Source organism: Gavialis gangeticus, unplaced genomic scaffold (assembly GCF_001723915.1).
Source record: "Gavialis gangeticus isolate Ggan-Ray unplaced genomic scaffold, GavGan_comp1, whole genome shotgun sequence".
NCBI classification, from domain to species: Eukaryota; Metazoa; Chordata; order Crocodylia; family Gavialidae; genus Gavialis; species Gavialis gangeticus.
In genome coordinates this window covers 51,261,654-51,280,433 of record NW_017729032.1, presented here as the reverse complement: position 1 = coordinate 51,280,433, position 18,780 = coordinate 51,261,654, and the positions used below count along the sequence as shown (strand labels likewise).

General features: G+C 39.1%; 1 protein-coding gene across 3 annotated transcripts in view; it reads right to left on the bottom strand.

Annotated features, from left to right (window-relative positions):
- Positions 1–18,780, bottom strand: part of PDS5B (PDS5 cohesin associated factor B) — a 174,768-nt gene that overhangs the window by 5,684 nt on the left and 150,304 nt on the right. Inside the window, exons 25-32 of one of the 3 annotated variants that reach the window (XM_019524557.1) lie at positions 16,512–16,626; positions 15,958–16,090; positions 13,537–13,656; positions 13,185–13,247; positions 9,614–9,759; positions 4,763–4,868; positions 2,523–2,962; positions 2,325–2,426 (exon numbers count right to left, since the gene is read on the bottom strand). In XM_019524557.1, the coding sequence (XP_019380102.1) occupies positions 2,325–2,426; positions 2,523–2,962; positions 4,763–4,868; positions 9,614–9,759; positions 13,185–13,247; positions 13,537–13,656; positions 15,958–16,090; positions 16,512–16,626 (1,225 nt within the window). The remainder of the gene's footprint in view (positions 1–2,324; positions 2,427–2,522; positions 2,963–4,762; positions 4,869–9,613; positions 9,760–13,184; positions 13,248–13,536; positions 13,657–15,957; positions 16,091–16,511; positions 16,627–18,780) is intronic. The other 2 variants (XM_019524558.1, XM_019524559.1) reach the window with 2 other exon arrangements.

Sequence of the window (18,780 nt, the reverse complement as noted above, 5' to 3'; positions counted from 1 at the left end):
TTAATGATATGACAGTAATGTAAAGGCAATTTGCTCTAACTCCCCATATTTTCTTGCATACAATATGCACCTATTCCCCAAAAATCAGACCCCCCAAATTGAGGGGTGTATTATGTGGGGAGAACATGATTTACTTTTGAGTCCTGCACCACAGTGCAGCAGCTGTGGCATTACATTCAGGAAACTGAGGGTGTCAACTGACTTAATGGCTCACTTTTTCATTCTACACATGTTAACGATTTTGGTGTTCCATTAATCAAGCTAAACTTTCTTAGGGCAATGATCTCTGTTTCACCATCTCTTTAGCTCAGACTCTTTAGCACAGAACCTTCAGCTCTTTTTTAAATCATATAGCCACCCATGAACACCAAATATTCAGTGGCAGTTAGGGATTCAGCTTAATTATGCACAAAAGGATGAGAGAGTTAGCTGATGATTAAGCTCTGTATATTGGAGAGAAGATACAGTAGTTCATTCTCAGGCACAACAAAGAAATCACCAATATCATAAGTTGCATGTGTAAATTATCAAATAACTGAATTGAGCTGAGAAGACATTAATTCATTCAAGATTTAAGACAAGACAATAGATGCAATTACATATTATTCATACTGGATATGCAGTCACTTGATCTGGTTACCCATGTTACATTTTAAATCCAATAAAAAAGAAGTAAAGTGTCTTTTTTCCAGAAAAAAGTCTGGTACACTAATTAGCTCAGTCAGGATACTTGAACTGGAAGACTAGAAACCCATAATCTTGAAACCATGTTGCACATTACACTTTACATGAGTTAAATGCATTAAAAGATGAGCAACCACACATTTGAGCAGTAAAACATATGCTAAGTGCAGTCGTATTGTACCATATTTACAACTTGCTACATGAGGAATATCGCCAGAGCTATTAAGTAACACTTGTTCATCTATTGTCAGTCTGCTCCACAAAGATAATACAAGCAATCTGTGGTCCTCACTCAGCTGTGACATCAGCCACGTAGGCTGATACCAAGCTATACCAAGCCTCCAGGTAGGACAAGGAAAGGAAGAAGGATCCTGGATCTTTCACTTGTCAAGTTTCTCCAGTATCAAATTGAAACCCAGATGCTCGCAACCCCAAAGGGTCCTGGGGCTGGGGCTTACCACTGGTGAGTTATGCATGTTAGAGGTCATGGTAACCCTGTGACCGCTCAGAGCATGTTCTAAACTTTAATACTGCACAAATTTAACATGTACTAAGTGCCTCACATGACAAGGTCCTTGGATGCACAGTCCAGGTCTTTACCAAAGCAGTTTAGAAAGTTTCCCTCTATCTGGGTCATAGATATTCTCCTTTGTGGTACTAACAGTTTAGACTGTAATGTAGAGCCTTGTTCAACTAATCAGCTCCTCACTTCAAATTGCACCAAGTAATTTAGAAAAAAGAGATGATAAAATTGGTTCTATAGATATTCATAGTCAATAACCTTGAAGATAACCAGTTACTGATAACTAATTTTTCTCTTCAGGAGTTTGAGAAGGGTCCCTCAAAAAGATGGTGGATTCTGACAAAGATCTAAATAAAGAAAAGCAGTACTAACCTGAGAATTCTGAGGCTAAATCTAGATTATAACATTGTTTAGACAGAGCTCCAGATACCTCCAGTTCTATGGCAACTATGGGTAAATGAGGCAAACTATGGTGTTTACATTGGTTTTAGAGACATGGGCTCTAAGATTTTCAGAAATGGTGATCCACAGAAAATTGTGTAATATGTTTTTATATATAAAAATGTAGATAAGTCTCCAGGCAGATATAACCTGCCATTGCAATAAGGAAGGTCAAAAACTAAAATGCCAGATTAGAAAGTCCCCTACACTAGTTTTACTAAACCACACATGCTTAACCAGGCCCACACTGTTCAGCTAACCCACAGTGCCAAAACCTTAAGCACCACTGTATTAAAATTATTTCATTCCTCCTCCATATTGAAAAAAAAAGTGATATTGTCCCACTTCTCAAAACCCCAAGGGGCTTCTCCATCCCTCAGATGGGTCAGGAGTTGCTAAAGAAAGTGAGTTTTCTTGTAAAGGTGCAGAACTAGATTTGACCTCCTTAGTATATTAATATAATTTCTTAAAAAGTCAAGTGCTTGATATGCTCCTTTCCAAGAGAGCTGGAAAACGGACAATTTTCATTCTCCAAGGTCAATTGCCAAAACACTGCTACAACAGTAGCAGGAAGCTGAAATATACTGAACTACTCTCTCTAAATTTCTTTGGGGACACAAACAGAAATAAAAATGGTACTACACCAAAAATCTGGAAAGTAGCATTCGCAACTTACGCTTTTTTTTGCTGCGATGGTGGTGTTTTTGGTGGCCTCCCTCGTCTTTTCTGTGGTGTAGACTGGGCAGATTCAACTGTACTAGTTTCAGATGTTTCTGCTCTGTTTTGAGGAACACCCAAATTGCAAGGTATCAAATTATAATTAATGCTAAAGGTTAAAACAAAAAAAAGAGAGCTTACAAAAAAAAGAACTCACCTCTGTTGTGTTCTTTTTGGTGCCCTGTTTTGTCTGCCTTTTGGCTTCTGTTCCATGTTTTCACTTTGCCTTTCTTCCTCTTCCTCCTCCTCCTCCTCTGCTGTTGGTGCTGCTTTTTTTCTTCCCCTTTTAGATGACTTGGCTACTGGTTCTTCCTTTGGCATACTTCCACCTGTTGTTTTAGGAGGTCGCCCTCTTCTTCCTTTCTTTGGTGGACTGTTTTGTTCATCTTCACTTTCTAAAGCATCTTCCTTTAGCCTCTTTTCCTCTTGCCACTGTGGTTCATCAGACTCAGAAACAACTGCAGTTCTCTTCCTCCCCCGCTGACTACCTCTGAGCTTCTGTTCTTGACTCAATTTACTCAGGTCATCTAAACCCAACTTTTCTTCTGAGTCAGTGATGGCTGCTTTCTTTCTACCTCTGGGCTTCTCCATCTCCGACTGGAAAAAAGGAGTTCTCTCTTTAGTGAAAGCTTTTACTGATTATATTTGAATAAATGCATTTAAAAGATGCACTGAAAAATAAGTTATAGCAATTCTCTCCTAGCAATAAAACTGTGCAGATATGTACAGTTAATAAAACATTACAAAAATACTTGTTCTCCCAATGTTCAGTGATAGTGAATCACTAAGATAAAGCATCTCACCTAGACTTGTGAAGGAACAACTTACAGAAAGCTAAAATTTAAGTTAGATCACATTTTCCAAATAAATTTCCCAATCATTTACACTTTAGGAGTCATGTTTAGTATGGCTGAAGACATACTGCTTATCCTCCCCACATGTACACAAACAAACCATATTTTGACCAACCACTAAAATACAAGGGGGACTCCTGCCAAGAATAATAATATTACATCAGTAACATATATTAAAATTCTTATTTTTTCCAATGGTGTGGTACATTCATTTATTTTCCCAGTGGTTCCTAAGATATTGCACCACTTTAATAAAATGGTTGCTAGTTTCTCAAACCAGGCAAAAAAACAGGTCATTTACTGGACAAAAAATCTTTTACCAGATCATACAACCTGGGACAACCCACTCCAGAAGACTGACAGAAGACTAGCAGAGAGATGCAAAACAAGAAAGGTAATGACATCAGAGACTGCATCTCTGAAAACAATTTCTAAAAAAATCCAGTTACAATCAATGGGATATTGTTTAGATTGTAAGCATTTTGTGAACAACCAAATTTCATTTTTATACTGTATTACAATTTTGGCAAACTATCAGGTATCCTTAGAAGTAAGCTCATGAATTAGAATAATTTTTGATGGAAAAAGAGATAGAACTAAGTTTTTACTGGCAAGATGTGAAAAGATTGAGTTACTTGAGCTATTTTAGAAACAGAAATTGTATAATTACAGATAATCACACGATGATAATTTCTCTTACGCTAATTTTCTCTGCCTGTGAAAGTATACCAGATTTTAAATGTGTTTAGAAATTTTTTTTTTTAAAAAGTGAGTCTAAAGATATATTTTGCTCAATTCAAAATAGGAAACAAGATTTTCACATCCCTTTTCTCAGCTTTACCACAAGTTTGGAATTTAATGACCATGAGAACACCTTCTGGGGACCCTAAGAAAATTTGCTATTCACACACCTGTACTCTCTCTTTACCACAAGAGGCAAAATGAAACAAACCAACGGTGACCAACCTCTGACCTTGTGCACTGGATTCAACTCCATGCACTGATCCAATCTAGCACTCAGGGCCACGCTATCTGGCATGGCTCCCCACAGATTTGGAAATTTGGCAGGAAGGGACCACCAATTAATGCTGCCACCACTCCCCCACCACCAAATTTCCAGATATGTGGGGAGCCCTGGGGGCCAGATAACATGTTTCCACAGGCTGGATTTGACCTGTGGGATGGAGATTAAGCACCACCATCTTAAACCATTGCTCATTAACCTAGCTCCTCTAGAATCCTGGTCCCTCCTCTTGACAGTACCCTGCAAATCTTGGAGTCTTATAGCAGAAAAAATTTATTCAGTTAGTAACACAAAGCAAAGAAAAATCATGCAAGTTGTGTGACATCTCTTCTAAATGGTTCCATTTAACATCATAATCCCTCTTTGGCATCACTGAAATCAACTTAGTTCCATGTAACAGTTAAAATTTACAAAAAACCCTTTTACTTAATAGATGTTTGCTAAAGGTGCCATGCTAAAATACTTGTTTAACATTCAGTTAGTTAAGTGAAAAGGCAGCAATACAAAGAAGCTGCTCACCCTTACAAGATCAGAGTCATCCCTCTTGTCATTTTTCTTTCCTGGTAAGGGTGATGCCATTGTGAAATCTTCATTTTCGCTGTGGTCCATTTCAGTACTGTCAAGCCTATCAACCAAAAACATTTATTATTTGGGAATGTTATACGTTATTCTATGTTTATATTTAAATTGTTAAATTGACAGCAGCCATGTTGTTTGCAGATATACTGTACACAAAGGAGAATTTAAGCACAATTTTACTTCCAGCCAAAGTAATAAAGGAGGTAATTCCATGATGAATAAACTTTCAATATTATTTAAGTGCTTCTGTTTTTCTTATTTATTTTTATTTCCTTGGTATTTTCTCCCAGCTACTGAAAGAAAGCTACTAAATGATGCGACTGCCTGCAATAATAGGAAATTTTACTCTGATTTGGGAGGGGTTTTTTTTTTTATAAGCATGTACTGCTGGAAGCAATTTGTGGGTTGCATAGTTAACAAACAAACAAACAAACAAACAGTCCTCCCTTCCTCTTCTTGATTCAGCCATAAACATATCATACACAGTTTTTTCCCCCACTACTAAAGATCCCAATCAGGTCAATATCAAACAAAGTAGTTAGTTCACTTCAGAATCAAGCAGAATTCAACTGCAAGTATAGTTGCTAAAAATATACATTTTCACACTGGGATACTTCAGAACTCATTTAGTCTTTAGTAGGTTATAGCACTATGAAACAGCTGCTGAGCAGACTGCAGCAGCTTTAATTTTAAAGGGTGCCTCTTCTCCAATCAGCTGCAGCACAGCAGTCATCCTGCATAGCTGACTGGAGAAGCAGCACCCTTTAAAATAAAAGCTGCAGCAAGCAGCTGGAGCACCTCAGTAGTCTTGTGCAGCTGCTTACTGAAGCTTTATATACCCCCAGCTAGTTCGCAAACCCTCATGTTGTATGGGAGTTAGAATTTTAACCTGATAGCGAATACAAGTTCTCATGTAACTTCTCAATCCATAAAAGTAGTAACTGAATACTTGTTGATAATAACATTTAAATTATTTTAGAGGAATATGGAAGTTATAGATAATTTTAAGACTGCTCACTAATTAAGGGGGCATTTTTTCTGTTACTTGCCTAAGAGATATTGGGGCAGACTATTTAACTCAAGGGCAAAAATACCATGCTACAAGTCACAGCCCATAACAGATATTGCATCTTACTAATGGAAAAATAAAATGTAACTTTTGAATTGTATTTTTAGCAAATAGCATACCAAATAAAAATGCAAGACACCCTTGTTCTATTCCTAAACTCTGCAACTGTGACTGAGGGCAAGCTGAATTACCTCTGTGCCTCAATTTCCCCATCTACACAGTGATACCTTCTTTGTTAGCAAATATGCAAACATCATCAATGTGGGTGAAGTTACAGACATTATGGAGGGTAGGGTGAGGATTCAGAATTACCTTGATAAACTTGAAGAATAATCCATACCCACTCCCCTCTCCTCCCTAAAATCTAAAACAATCAAATGAACTTCTTTACTGTCAGAGCCCCCAAGGCCTGAACAGACTGCTGCCAGAGATGGTGCAAGGACCTACTATGGACTCCTTTAAGAGTCAATTGGACATTTATCTAGCTGGGATCCTGTGACCCTACCTGATTTCCTGCCCCCACGGCAGTGGGTTCGACTCAATCTTCCAAGGTTCCTTCCAGCCCTAATGTCTATGAAATCTATGAAATAAGGGCAGGTGCATGTATAAATACAAACTGGGGGAAGGTCACCTAGACTAGGTGCAGTGGCACCTAGAAGGCCACTGCAATACTGTATAGAAGGACCTGGGAGTTGCAGTGAACCATAAGCTTATTATAAGCCAACAGTGTGTTCCCATGCAAAAAAACAGCATACTGAGCTGCATTAAAGAAATACTGCTTCCATGTCACGTGAAAAGTTCTCTGTGCATTCTATTCAGCACACGTGAGGCATCACCGGGAGTACTGTGTCCAGTTTTGGGCCCCACACTTCAAGAAAGTTGTGAACAGATTGGAAAGAGTCCAGCATAGAGCAAAGACAATGATTAGAAGTCTGGGAAACATGCCTTAGGAGTAAAGGCTAAATCAAATGGCCTTATTTAGTCTGAAGAACAGAAGACTTGAAATACCTGAAAGGTGGTTATAAAGATGATGATGGAGAAAGCCTATTCTCTGTGGCTGCAGTAGACAAGACAAAGCAAGGATAGTAAAGTACAACAATGGACATTTAGGTTGGCTATTAGGAAGAACTCTCTCACTGTGAAGGTGGTTAAGCACTGGAACAGACTACCCACAGAATAAACTGAGTAAGAGGGCAGTAAGGTGGCAGATGAAATTCAACGTAAATACGTGCAAAGTAATGCACACAGGGAAAAATAACCTTAAGTATACATGCACAAGGAAAGGTTCCGAGTTCAAAATTACCATTCAAGAGAAATCTTAGGGGCACTATTTAATAAAAACAAGTCTTACTATTACAGTGGTAGTCAAAGAGGTACAAAGAATGCTAGGAAACACTTGAGGGGAATGGAAAATAAAACGTAAATAATCATTATGTCATTGTATAAATTCATGTGCCCACAACTGTGTCCAGGTTACCCCAACTCAAAAAGATAAACTAAAACTTGAAAAGATAAAGAGAAGAGCAACAGAAATGATTAGGACATGGAAGGACTTCCATGTAAGGAAATACTGAAGAGTCTAGAGTCAGCTTGTAAAAGGCAACTGAGAGGGAACATGATAGTTATATAAAATGATAAATAGTCTGGAAAAGTGCATAAAGTTCTGTTATTCATTTTATAATACAAGAACTAACGAGATCCAAAGGAAGCATAGGGCAAAACATTAAAAAAAATTAAAAGAAAGTACTTTCCTTTCAAAATGGAAAACACAATTAACTTAAGCAATTCATTGCTACAGGATATCGTGGAGACAAGCAACGTAACTGGATTCAAAAAGGCTTAGACAAATGTATGGAGAATAGATTCATCAGGGGCTATTAAACTTAACAGTCACTGATAGAACCTCAGGTACCTAAACCTATGGCTGCTGGTAACTGAGAAGATCTGATAGGAGTATGAAGGGACAGATTCTCAATCATGTACTATCTGACATTTTCATTAATGACTGGAAGAAAACCAAATCAGTTATAAAATTCACACGAGACAGGGTAAGCATTAAATGATGAATCCGACAAATAATTACAACAGAACAATTACTTGGAAATGAAATGCTCACTAAGCTGGACAAAAACAAAACATGCATTTTAACAGAGCTAAATACAAGTTACACATATATGAACAAAGTATTTAACCCACATGCAGAGACTGGGTGGTGAAGGAAATACCCTAGGAAGCAGAAACCCTGGAAAGATTTGGGGATCATAACAGATAATTTAAAAAGGTTAACAAAATCTTTGTCACTATAACTAGGGGAATTTTGAATAGGGAGAGGAAGGTTATATTATCCATGTATTTGGCTGTAGTGGACTGGAATACTGTGTTCAGTTTTGCTGTCTGCAGTTGAAAAACATAGCTGATAAATTGGAGAGGTTTCAATAAAGAGCCGTAAGAATAACTATAGAACTGAAAAACATGTCTTTAGTGAAAAGATGCCACAAACTCGATTAATTTAGCTTATCAGAAAAGGTTGTGAGATATTTTTATCACAACCTAATTACCTACACGGGGGACAAAACTCTGATAAACAAGCTCTCAATCTAGTAAACAAAAAGTAAAAACACATAATGGCTGGGAGCTGAAGATATAAATCTCCAACTAGAAATACGGTGCTTTTAATAGGGAAGGTAATTAACTATTGGAAATAAAGACTGGATGTTGTTCTAAATCAGTGGCTCTCAACCTTTTTCCTACCAGGACCCATTTGCAAAGATCCACTGCCTGCCCCAACTTGCACCCCCTGGCCCTGCCAGTGCCTGACCCCCAGTCCTCTGCCCTACCCCCACCCCCCATGCTGGTGTCCCTCACTCCCAACCCACAGCCCCTCTGCTCCCCCACCCTGCCAGAGAGGCCCCCAACTGCCCCCGTCCCACTCTGGCCGGAGTGTGGTGACTGCGGCAGCTCTGGCTCATGCAGACAGCAGCAAAGCAAGTATGGCTCTGGCATGGGCTGGAGGAAGGAGGAGGTGAGGCTTGTGGCATACCCCACTGCCCTGGGCTGGGGCTGCTGCACCATGCCAGGCAGCCTGGTCATGGCCCCTCCTACCCCCTGAGCAGGGCCTTTCAGCCACCCCACCCCCACGAGCATGGGTACCAGTCCCAGTGCCTCTAGCCTGGCCACACAGCTCTCCACCACCCCATTCCCCCACTGGAAGAGGCAGGCACCTTCCTGCTGCCCCCTGCCCTGCCGCAGCTCATGACCCTTTGAAATACTGCTGTGACCCACTTTTGGGGCGCAACCCATGGGTTGAGAAACGCTGTTCTAAATATCCTATAGTTCAAATGAAAATTAACTCAGAAGTCATCCAGTCTGTTTCAAAAAAAGAGATCAGTTTAGATGATTACTTTTGGCCTACAGTGTCTGAATTTATGTGGATGGCTATGTCGTCAACTACAGAAGGTTGATGGAAACATTGGATCCGTGCCTTTTTTTACTTTACACAGTACCATCATATGATGTGGGATTCCTTTCAATGCAATATTCTGGGCTGCTTTTTCATTTTTTCCTTCCTACTTCTGGCTTTGGTTACACAAGCATGGTTGCTATTGTGGATTTACACCAACATAAAACAACAGAATTATGTCCAGCACTTTAAAAATATATAGAAACCCTTGCAGCTTCATTAAAAATACTTGAGCATCAAAGAAGCATTGTTGTATACCAACCTCCCTTTGATCCTTCCTGGAGAGCTTGGATTTGAACTGCTGCTAGCATTGCTTATAGTTTCCATTCGTGAAGATTTGGATTGAGACTGCTTGCCTGCTGATGAAAGAGGCTTATTAACTGCTCCAAGAACATTGGCTGCTTTGGGCTGAAACCAAAAATATAGATTTTATTTTAAACTACATATTAGTATATTAATATCTAGTCTGAAATAACACATACCATGCTTAAAATATTCACATAAAACTGATGCACATTCTGCAGTTGCAATGCCTTAATTACACGGTGCAGCTGTAAAAAACCAGTTAAACATAAAAATTCTAACAGAAGCCAGATGGAAGTTGGTAGAGATGATAAATTTCCATGGTAGTTGGATAGAGTAGGAAGATGTTCACAAAAGAAAAAAAAAGCAGAATTGTAATTTTGACTCCATGGGAATTTTGCCACTAACTTCAATAAGGTTAGAATTTCACCATTCTTGCCAAAATTTCCAAACATGGGCAGGCTGCAAATTATGCATTTATAAATACCTTTAACTCCTACAGACTTTAAACAAGTTTGAAATGTCTGGGTTACAAATGACCAACTAGACATCAAAACATATCAAAGAACAAATTCATTCTTGCTCTTAAGTCCCCCTTCTATACGTGCAGGTAAAGACACAATTGGAACTAATTCACAATCCACACAACTGCGCCTCCTGCCATGCCCCACATGCGTGGCATGAGGTGAGATTGTGGGATCATGCATTTGAACCAGCTGCACCGTACTGCTAGTCTAGGGGGAGCCCAATCCTAGGCAGCTCTTGCATCAGCAAAAAGCAGGCTCCTGCAGCTGGGAGCCTCTTTTGCTGACAGGGCTCCCAGCTGTGGGGACCACATGCAGCTAGAACTGAATCCACACCTACTGCGGCTCTTGGTCCAGGCTGAGCCACACACACAGCTGAGACCAAGAGCCCTGCACCCCACATGTAACCAGGACTTAGAATCCCATGCTTGACTGGAGCACCCCGCAGCTAGGAGATCACAATGGCTGGAGATTGCAGCAGCTGTGATCTCCCAACCACTGCTTGGAAAGTTTATGCACCCCTGCAGGTGGGAGAGAGAACTGGCCATGATCTCCCAGCCCCAGCTGTGCTCCCCAGTGGCTTGGAGATAACAGCTGCAGTCTCTCAGTCACAGGATTACATATATGCGCAAATTAAAGGGACAAGAAATTAGCTATAAAGTTATTACACATTTTCAAACAATTTTACAGCTGGTTGAACATTTTTAAGGCATGATAGTTAAATTTACAAGTCTAGATATAATATGTAGTGGAGGTCTTACAAGCCAAAGTATAATTTTTCATTCCTGGACCATTTGCTATTAAGCCACTCTCACCCAAGTTGACCAAAATGACTAAGAAACTGCATAACACAACTTTTTTCAAGACTCCTGTAAATTTTTTTGTCAACATAAGGCATATAGAACAGAGGTGCTGCTTATGTTTTCAGTTTGGGCTGGACTGAGTTCCATACTTAAAGAAATGGTTTACCCTATGTGTATATATAAAACACAGCATACCCCCTTCCAAAATTCACCATTTAGTTTGGAATATTGAACAAAGCTTTCTGAGAATGCATATATAAATCCAATTTAACACTAACCCAAATGGGTCTTTTGAAAATGTAGTAATGTACCAACCCTTTCTGTCCTGAATGACCTCAGCAGTGAAACAATATGTTCCTAAAATTTTTCATTAAAAAACTATTAAAATCTAGTATAGACAATACCTTAATTGCAACTGAGTTCCTGAATAAGTTAGCCAACACTGTTAATCTGTGATTACAGACAGGTCCAACTTGGGTCATTCTTAACTGTGCTATGCCATTAAAGAGTATACAACCAATCATCGAGTGAATTTGAAGGCTGCAATACTCCCTTTAAGTGGCATGAGATATAAGACTTGTGTCAGTAATTCTTAGTAGCAGGATCCTCGGCATCCACTGTCACCGATTCATGACTAAAGGTTCTATGGCTACTGGTGTCTTGACATCATGGTGCAAGATGGAGCACTGACAGGGAGAGCTCAAGCAGGAATACACAAAAAGCCATTAAAGCACAGAGACTGTAGAACTCAGGGACTTAACAGAGCTGCAATCTCAGACTGGAATGTAGCGCTAGATTCCCAAAAGAGGTTCCCTTCCTTAAAAACAGCCCTAATCCCTCTAGGTCAAACAGATATCTCCAGTTACATCTATCCCAAACAGCGCAGCATGCCCACTTCCTCCTCTTAATCCCTAAAGAGGTTCCCAATCTGTGGTATGGGTACCACCGTGGTACACAGACAACCTGTCAGTGGTATGTGTTAACAGATTTATTATAGTTACTTATATGACACAAATTTGCTGGTGGTACTTAAGGTTGTATCATTTTAAACTGGTGGTGCACAACCTGTCCGAGTTTGGGAACCAAAGACCTCTCCCTACCCCTTCTCTGTTAATGGCATGAAGTTGTAAAAGCAGCTTGAAATGATCAAGTTTGCTCTTGGTGACCACAATAAAGCAGCCAGAGAATCTGGCCCTAACAGTGAATACTACATTATCTTCAAACAATTTGCATAACCACATGGTAGCTTTCTTTGTGCTTGATAAAGAATTACAATTTTACTATTTTAAAATTAGTAGTAAATGAAAAAGGAAATTCTCAGCTTGTGGGTACACAACAGTAATATAAAGGGTTAAAACTTTAAGGGGAAATTGTAATTATCCTAAAAGCAAGAACTGCTAGCTCAGTAAAGTCGAACCCCTTGCTCTAACAATAGTGCATTATGTAGTGATGATGAACAATTATGATGAATGCATTATAGCTTAGTTGGTCCCAGATTAAAGAAAGACACTTCCCCTTTCTTGTTTCTTTTTTCCTCATGGGTGTTCTCTATACTAAGACATTTTTCTTTATTTTTGTTTTGAATTAGCTAATATCTAATAACTAATGAAGAAAATTGCAATGAAGAAAATTTGCTCGTAACTATCTCTAAAGCAATGCAAGGTGACATGCTACTTTTTAAATAAACCAAACTATTGCAGTATTCGCATTCAAAGTGTTAAAACAGCAGGCACACAATGACATCAATATAATAAAATGTTTGTTTTCCCTGCACTTAGTTTAGTTAAAAGTCTGTTTTTAAAACCCATATATGAAAGTTTTAAGATTTTAATTAAAAGGCTGAGATTTGAATATCAATTTGCAGGAGAGAATTTTTCACAATTAATTTTTAACATCTCTACTTCACATCACATTTATTTCCAGTTAATTCCTCATATAGTTATATTTTTCTGTAAAAAATGTTTTAGGATTCCTACATTGTTTACCCAACACATTTTCCAAAACATTTAGTGAATCTTTGCAGCATCAGGTCGTTACTACCTCTTGGCCACCTTATTTGTTGGCTACTCTTCTTTCAACCTCTCGTTTTTATTTTCTAAAAATGTAAATTCTTGCAGCAAATGCCAAGCCTTCTTTTGTGCACACACAGCTTTTAGCTTAGGAGGGAGGTTAGTGGAAAAATAGATGATAAAACAAAACACACCTTCCCAGGAGTGAAAAAAGATTTCATTTCTGGAGGAAGATAATTTTTCGTATTACTGAAATTCTGTAAGCAAGAGAAAAAGATATCAACAAACAAATTAGGGGAGGGGAGGAAGATATTTGATGTTGCACTAGCAATTTTAAATATCTGAAATTATTTAAACTAGTGATGTTTCTGACCCCCTAATAAAAACATAGAACATGCAATGACCTGAGATATTACTGAAATGTTTATTACTAAAAAGAATAAGTTACAGAGCTATTTAAATAAGACTCAAAATTACAGTTGTATATGTGACTCTTCAATGCAGTTTTGATTTGCAAAATAATCCATTTCGAACCCCAAATTATACCTTGTCAGGTTGAGTGAAATATCGGGCTGGAAGAACAGGATCTTTAGGGGATTCCAAACTGTATGTTGTACTTTTTGACATAATGATATTCATTGCTACATCACAAACTGTGTAGAGTTTCTGCAAATTACAAAATAAAAATTATTTGACATTTCAAGGTTAAAAATGGTACATACAATTAATTGTAATTTTTTTTTTTTTTATCTATTAATTGCATCTGTGCTGACCACTGGTCATGATTACCATCCACTGACTCTTAAAGCGCTCATACATTCCCACAAAGAAAAGATGTTAAGTGTTGGATGCCAAGTACAACTATCACCACAAATTCTTGTTAAAAAAAAAAAGTAAGGACTAGTTAGAAGTGAGTTTTCTTTAACATATTTTAATATGCAAAAAGCACATTGCCTATTTTCACTAACAGAGACCACCACACCAGAAGAACTCGTTTAGTTTCCAATGGATATACAAAGCATACCAAATTCTTGTAAATTCCACCAACACAAAACCTTATTGTTGACTTGATACTTCTTCTGTGTAAATATAAAATACCTGCTTTGGATCAGCTCCTCACACGGATACTTAGGATATACCTCTACAACCCAGTGCATCATTTAGATAGCCTAGTTACCTCCAAAACCAGAAGCAGTTCACCCAAGTTAACACACCTGTCTTGCAGACCCAAGTTAACATTATTGCACTGCAATGGATTGTGCTATGTAGTCACACCAGTTCATTTTGAGCACTGTCCTGTATTGTGTAGACATACATTTAATGCAAAGTAGCTCACAGCATGGACATGTGAACAATTTACTGTGAAGAAACAGGGGGCAAGCATTTACCGTATAAGAGCAGCTCCATGGTAGCAGCCTATATGTCCATTCTTAGCATGCAGTAAATAGAAGTTAAAACCACAGTAATTAAGCCCTCATTGAAAGAAGGCTTAAATTTGAAACCATTCTTCATACTACCTTGCAATTCTTTTGTGTTACTGCAAAGGAGAAAACCCACCACCTTACAAAGCTTAATTTTAAACCCATAGGTATTTTATGCATATATGAAGGAAGTATTTGATGGAAGATAATACTGAAACAAAAGTAAAATAGAAAAAACCAGAGAAATTATTTTAATTATTCAATCGAGCTTGTAAATAAATTAGACCTCTAGGCTAGGGACAGACATTACACACAAACTGGTTTAAACCTGTAACAAAACAGATGTTCAGTGCACATAAACCAGTTTCAAAATGGGTGAAACTGGTTTAAAGATAAACCTGGTTGAATGTAGTATCAGACTTAACTGACTTGGGCAAACCAAGTTTATGCAATGCCTGTCCCAGACCCCCTTCCTGGTTTAAGTTGAACCAGACTCCCCCAGCAACCTGGCATGCTCTCTCGGCTGGGTTCTCTGCTCCAGACAGCAGAGCTGGCCCTGCCACTCTGCTCCCTAGCCAGAGCTCCAGCAGAGACGGCATGTACAGTAGGGTCTATCTGGCTTCCCCCTTGCCCCATCCCTCCTCACTGCTCAAGCAAGGATTCCCCCCCTCTCATTTCCCACAGCACGGACTGCAGCCCCACAGACAGTAGGCACATGGTATGCTATCTAATGCTGAGAGGTGCCTGTGTCTCCAATTTCACTAGGACAGCCAGATAGAACAGTGTCTACTTAGGGGTTTTTGGAGCTAATCAACAGGTCAGCTGGTAATTCCTTGCTTGGAAAAAACTGTTTAAAAAGAGCTTAAACTAATAGAGAGAAGCTGCTGTTTTGCTGATGGGGTGATAAACACTGTTAGCAGCCCCCTGCTGGTTTGCTTACTTGTCATTTTGCTGCAGATAGTATGAAGAAGCAGGGAGGAAGATTGAAAAACTCCATAACATCAACAGATGCATGCACTGCACACACCCCCCTTGCCTCAGTGCTAGCTGGGGGCTGGCAATACTCCCACCTCTTGAGCAGCTAGTGGGGAAAAGCCTGGGATGGTGTAGGCAGACCTCCCTAATCAGAGCATCCTGCCTGGGCCTGGCCACACCTCCGCCTCAGCTCAGCACTAGGGAAGCGACAGCTGCTGTAGCAGCCCCCAGCTTTTAGCCTGAGCCACCGCAGGTATGTGCCTGAATTTTCTCAATCCGCAGAGAATATCTGTGCAGATACAAACCAGCTTAGCCTAGCCAGGCTAGGCTAACCTGCAAAGGTTGAATCAATTCAGGCTCATACTTTTTGAACGTCTGTCCTTAGCCCTACTGAAATCCAGTAAAGTAACAAGACAGTTGCCACCATACAGAACATCCAATGCCATCAGTATAGTTGTACAATACCCACACACACAACCCCCAAATCATTTTAAAATAAATGAAAAATGTTTGTTTTCTGACAGAATTGGAATTAAAAAAGAAAAAGCAGTGTGCAATAAAAAGCACATACTTCATTCATTTTGGGATCATCTGGTCCTTGAGCATCTTTTGTCTGTTTAATGTTTTCCACCATTTTTCTGATAAATGCATGACTATTATTCTCATTTTTAGCCATCAATATTTCCAGTATGAACCACAGGCATCTAAGGGGGAAAAAAAAAATTCTTCATTAAACTGCAAATGAAAGCCTCATTTGAAAATACAATTTACTTTGGCATGGATTCATCCACCAAGCAGTTTGGCTTTTAGGAATGAATTCAACTATTATAACGATTTGCTGGAGAAGTTGGGAAGGACTGAATGAAAATGAAATGAATGAATGACAGAAAATGAGAAAACAGAAAGAATGTTTTACTTATACAAGTGCATTGCCAATGCAATTGAGCAAAATAGACAAATTGGCTAAAGACGTTTACTATTTTCACTGCATTTAAGAAATAATTACGTATTGGGCAGTTTATTTTATTATCCAACTTTAAAGGTTATCATAGACCATCTCCCAAAATAATGTAAGATAGTAAACATGAAGCATCCAAATATTCATATCCAAGGAAATAGTCTTACTCTTTAATATCCTTAAGTTGTTCAATATCCTGGACTTTGACATAATCTGGGTCATGTGCCAGCAGGTGGATAGTATAAGGAACAACATACTCTGGCAAAAGTGACAACAGTTTTTCTGAAAGCGTAAAGAAAAACAGATGCGTTAGAAAACATACTTTCAAGAACGTGTTCTGCCATTAAATATTGCTCTTTATTTCTATATAAATCAGTCTGCATCAACCAGCTAAATAATGCTTTGGTGGCAATAAAGAGGAGTTACTTTGTGATTACTGTGGTTCTTTAAAGACACTCTCAGCGTGGATGCTTTATGAATCTACAAGCATCACATACGGCAACACTTTGTTTTTTCAGGGGGAGTTAGAACCATGTTGAGGCAAACTGTTTGTACAACCTGAGCCGCCTCAAACTTCTATTCACAGGGGCATAAAAAGCAGGGCTGTAACAACTCTCCCTCAGTTTCCTTACAATTTAAAGCTCATGTTTCACAGAATTCCACGGAATGAAAGACCAGTGTAGGATCTACACTGTCTGTTACATCTCAAAGAAATATAGCTACTGTAGGATAAACACCATTCGTTTGATATTGTCAGTCAGAAACTCTGAGCTGATAGGTGACTAGAAAGCAGTAACTTGCAATCCAACATTCAAGCCAACAGATGCAACTATTGTAGGTCAGGCATTCTAGAAGGTGTGCGGGGTTTGCCTTGATATCTGCAAACAGGTCTAACTGCCAAAGCTGTCAATATGCAAATATTACAACAACCTAAGTCTCATCCTGTATGGTCATAAATAGCATTCTGGGAAAATAGGAGTCCGCAAGATTCTTGTTCCCATCTTTGGCCATTTTCACAGGGCCTAAAGCCAAGCTGCAGAAGTGTGGCTGAGGAGAAGGCCCCAAATTCTGTTTCCGAGTGACCAAAGAATGAACCTTTGTGGATGGGACAACCAGCTTGGTCAGCAAAGTAAAGGAAGCAAGCAGTATGTCCAGCCAAACCAGTAAAGAGATCCAATTATACAGAGCACAAGGTCTGAAAAAATACATTATAAGGGAAGACCATACATTAAATAATCTAAATATACCATACCATAGCTTTGGCTTATAATTTATGTAACCAAATGTATTAGGTACTTTTTTTTAAAACTATAATAGATATATTTTTGTTTAGATCCTTAGATAAGTTGTTTAAAAAAAAACAGCCTTGTTTACAGAAAACCATCAATTTTGAGGAAGAGAAAAACAGAATGATAGCAAGCAGTAGTTGATAATGGTGAAGGAAGGAAACAAGGCATTCTCCACTGCAAAAGTGCAATTTTCACAGAAACATAAATCCCAACTGACACCTTTCATGTCCACAAGAAAACTGCTTCAGTCCAGTTCCAAGTTTCAGTGAAACAAAGAAATGTAAATAAAGCAATCAAAGATCATTTATTAGACTATTAGAGAACCAGCCATCTATAAGTGTGGAATATGAGCAAGGGGGAATTTTAGGGAACTCAGCAAATTTAAGACCTGTTGCCAATCAGTATGCCACCCTCCTCCTCTCTCTTGAGTTTCCCCCGACAGTATAGGGGAGAATCTATGATGTGCTGTCACATGCAGAGAGACAGACTTTGAGATAAGGGTTTGTTTTTGTGTTTTGAGGTGTAAGCAAATAAATGTCAGGCTGTAGACCAGTTTTGGCCTCTGTTATCAGTAGCCAACCTGCAAGGTTACCTGTAATCCAGGTAACACTATCAGAAAAAGGCACATGTCAGGGAGCATGGACTCATCTCCTCTGCAGTACAAAATCAAAGACTTGGCATTACCCTGTCTTCTAACAAAGGTATAGTGGGTCACCACAGCTAGCAAATTATTGGGCCTAGAATGAATTTTTGCTGAGACTTCTCATAGATCAGGAGAGGGAAGGGGGGGAGGGTGTGACATTTTTGGCAAACGTAACATAAATTAGCCAATCCCTTTCCCCTGCCACATAGCTGCTTCTCTGCTTTCTGCTTCCTGTCCTCTCTGCCACCATACTGCCCGTCTTCTCACCAAACTGGCATGTGCCACACAGAGAGGCTACCTGTGTCACTTGTGGCATCTGTTCCACATGTTGGACACCCCCTCCTCCTGCCCCTCGTTATAGTTATGGTAGTATGCGAGTGATGTCGTAGCCCTGATGGTTCAGAAATTATATAAGAAACAAGCATTTCTTAGGGTGATGTCTTGCATTTGAAAGCATGCTGAGATTTTGGAAGAGGGCCAATGTGGTGCCGATCTTCAAGAAAG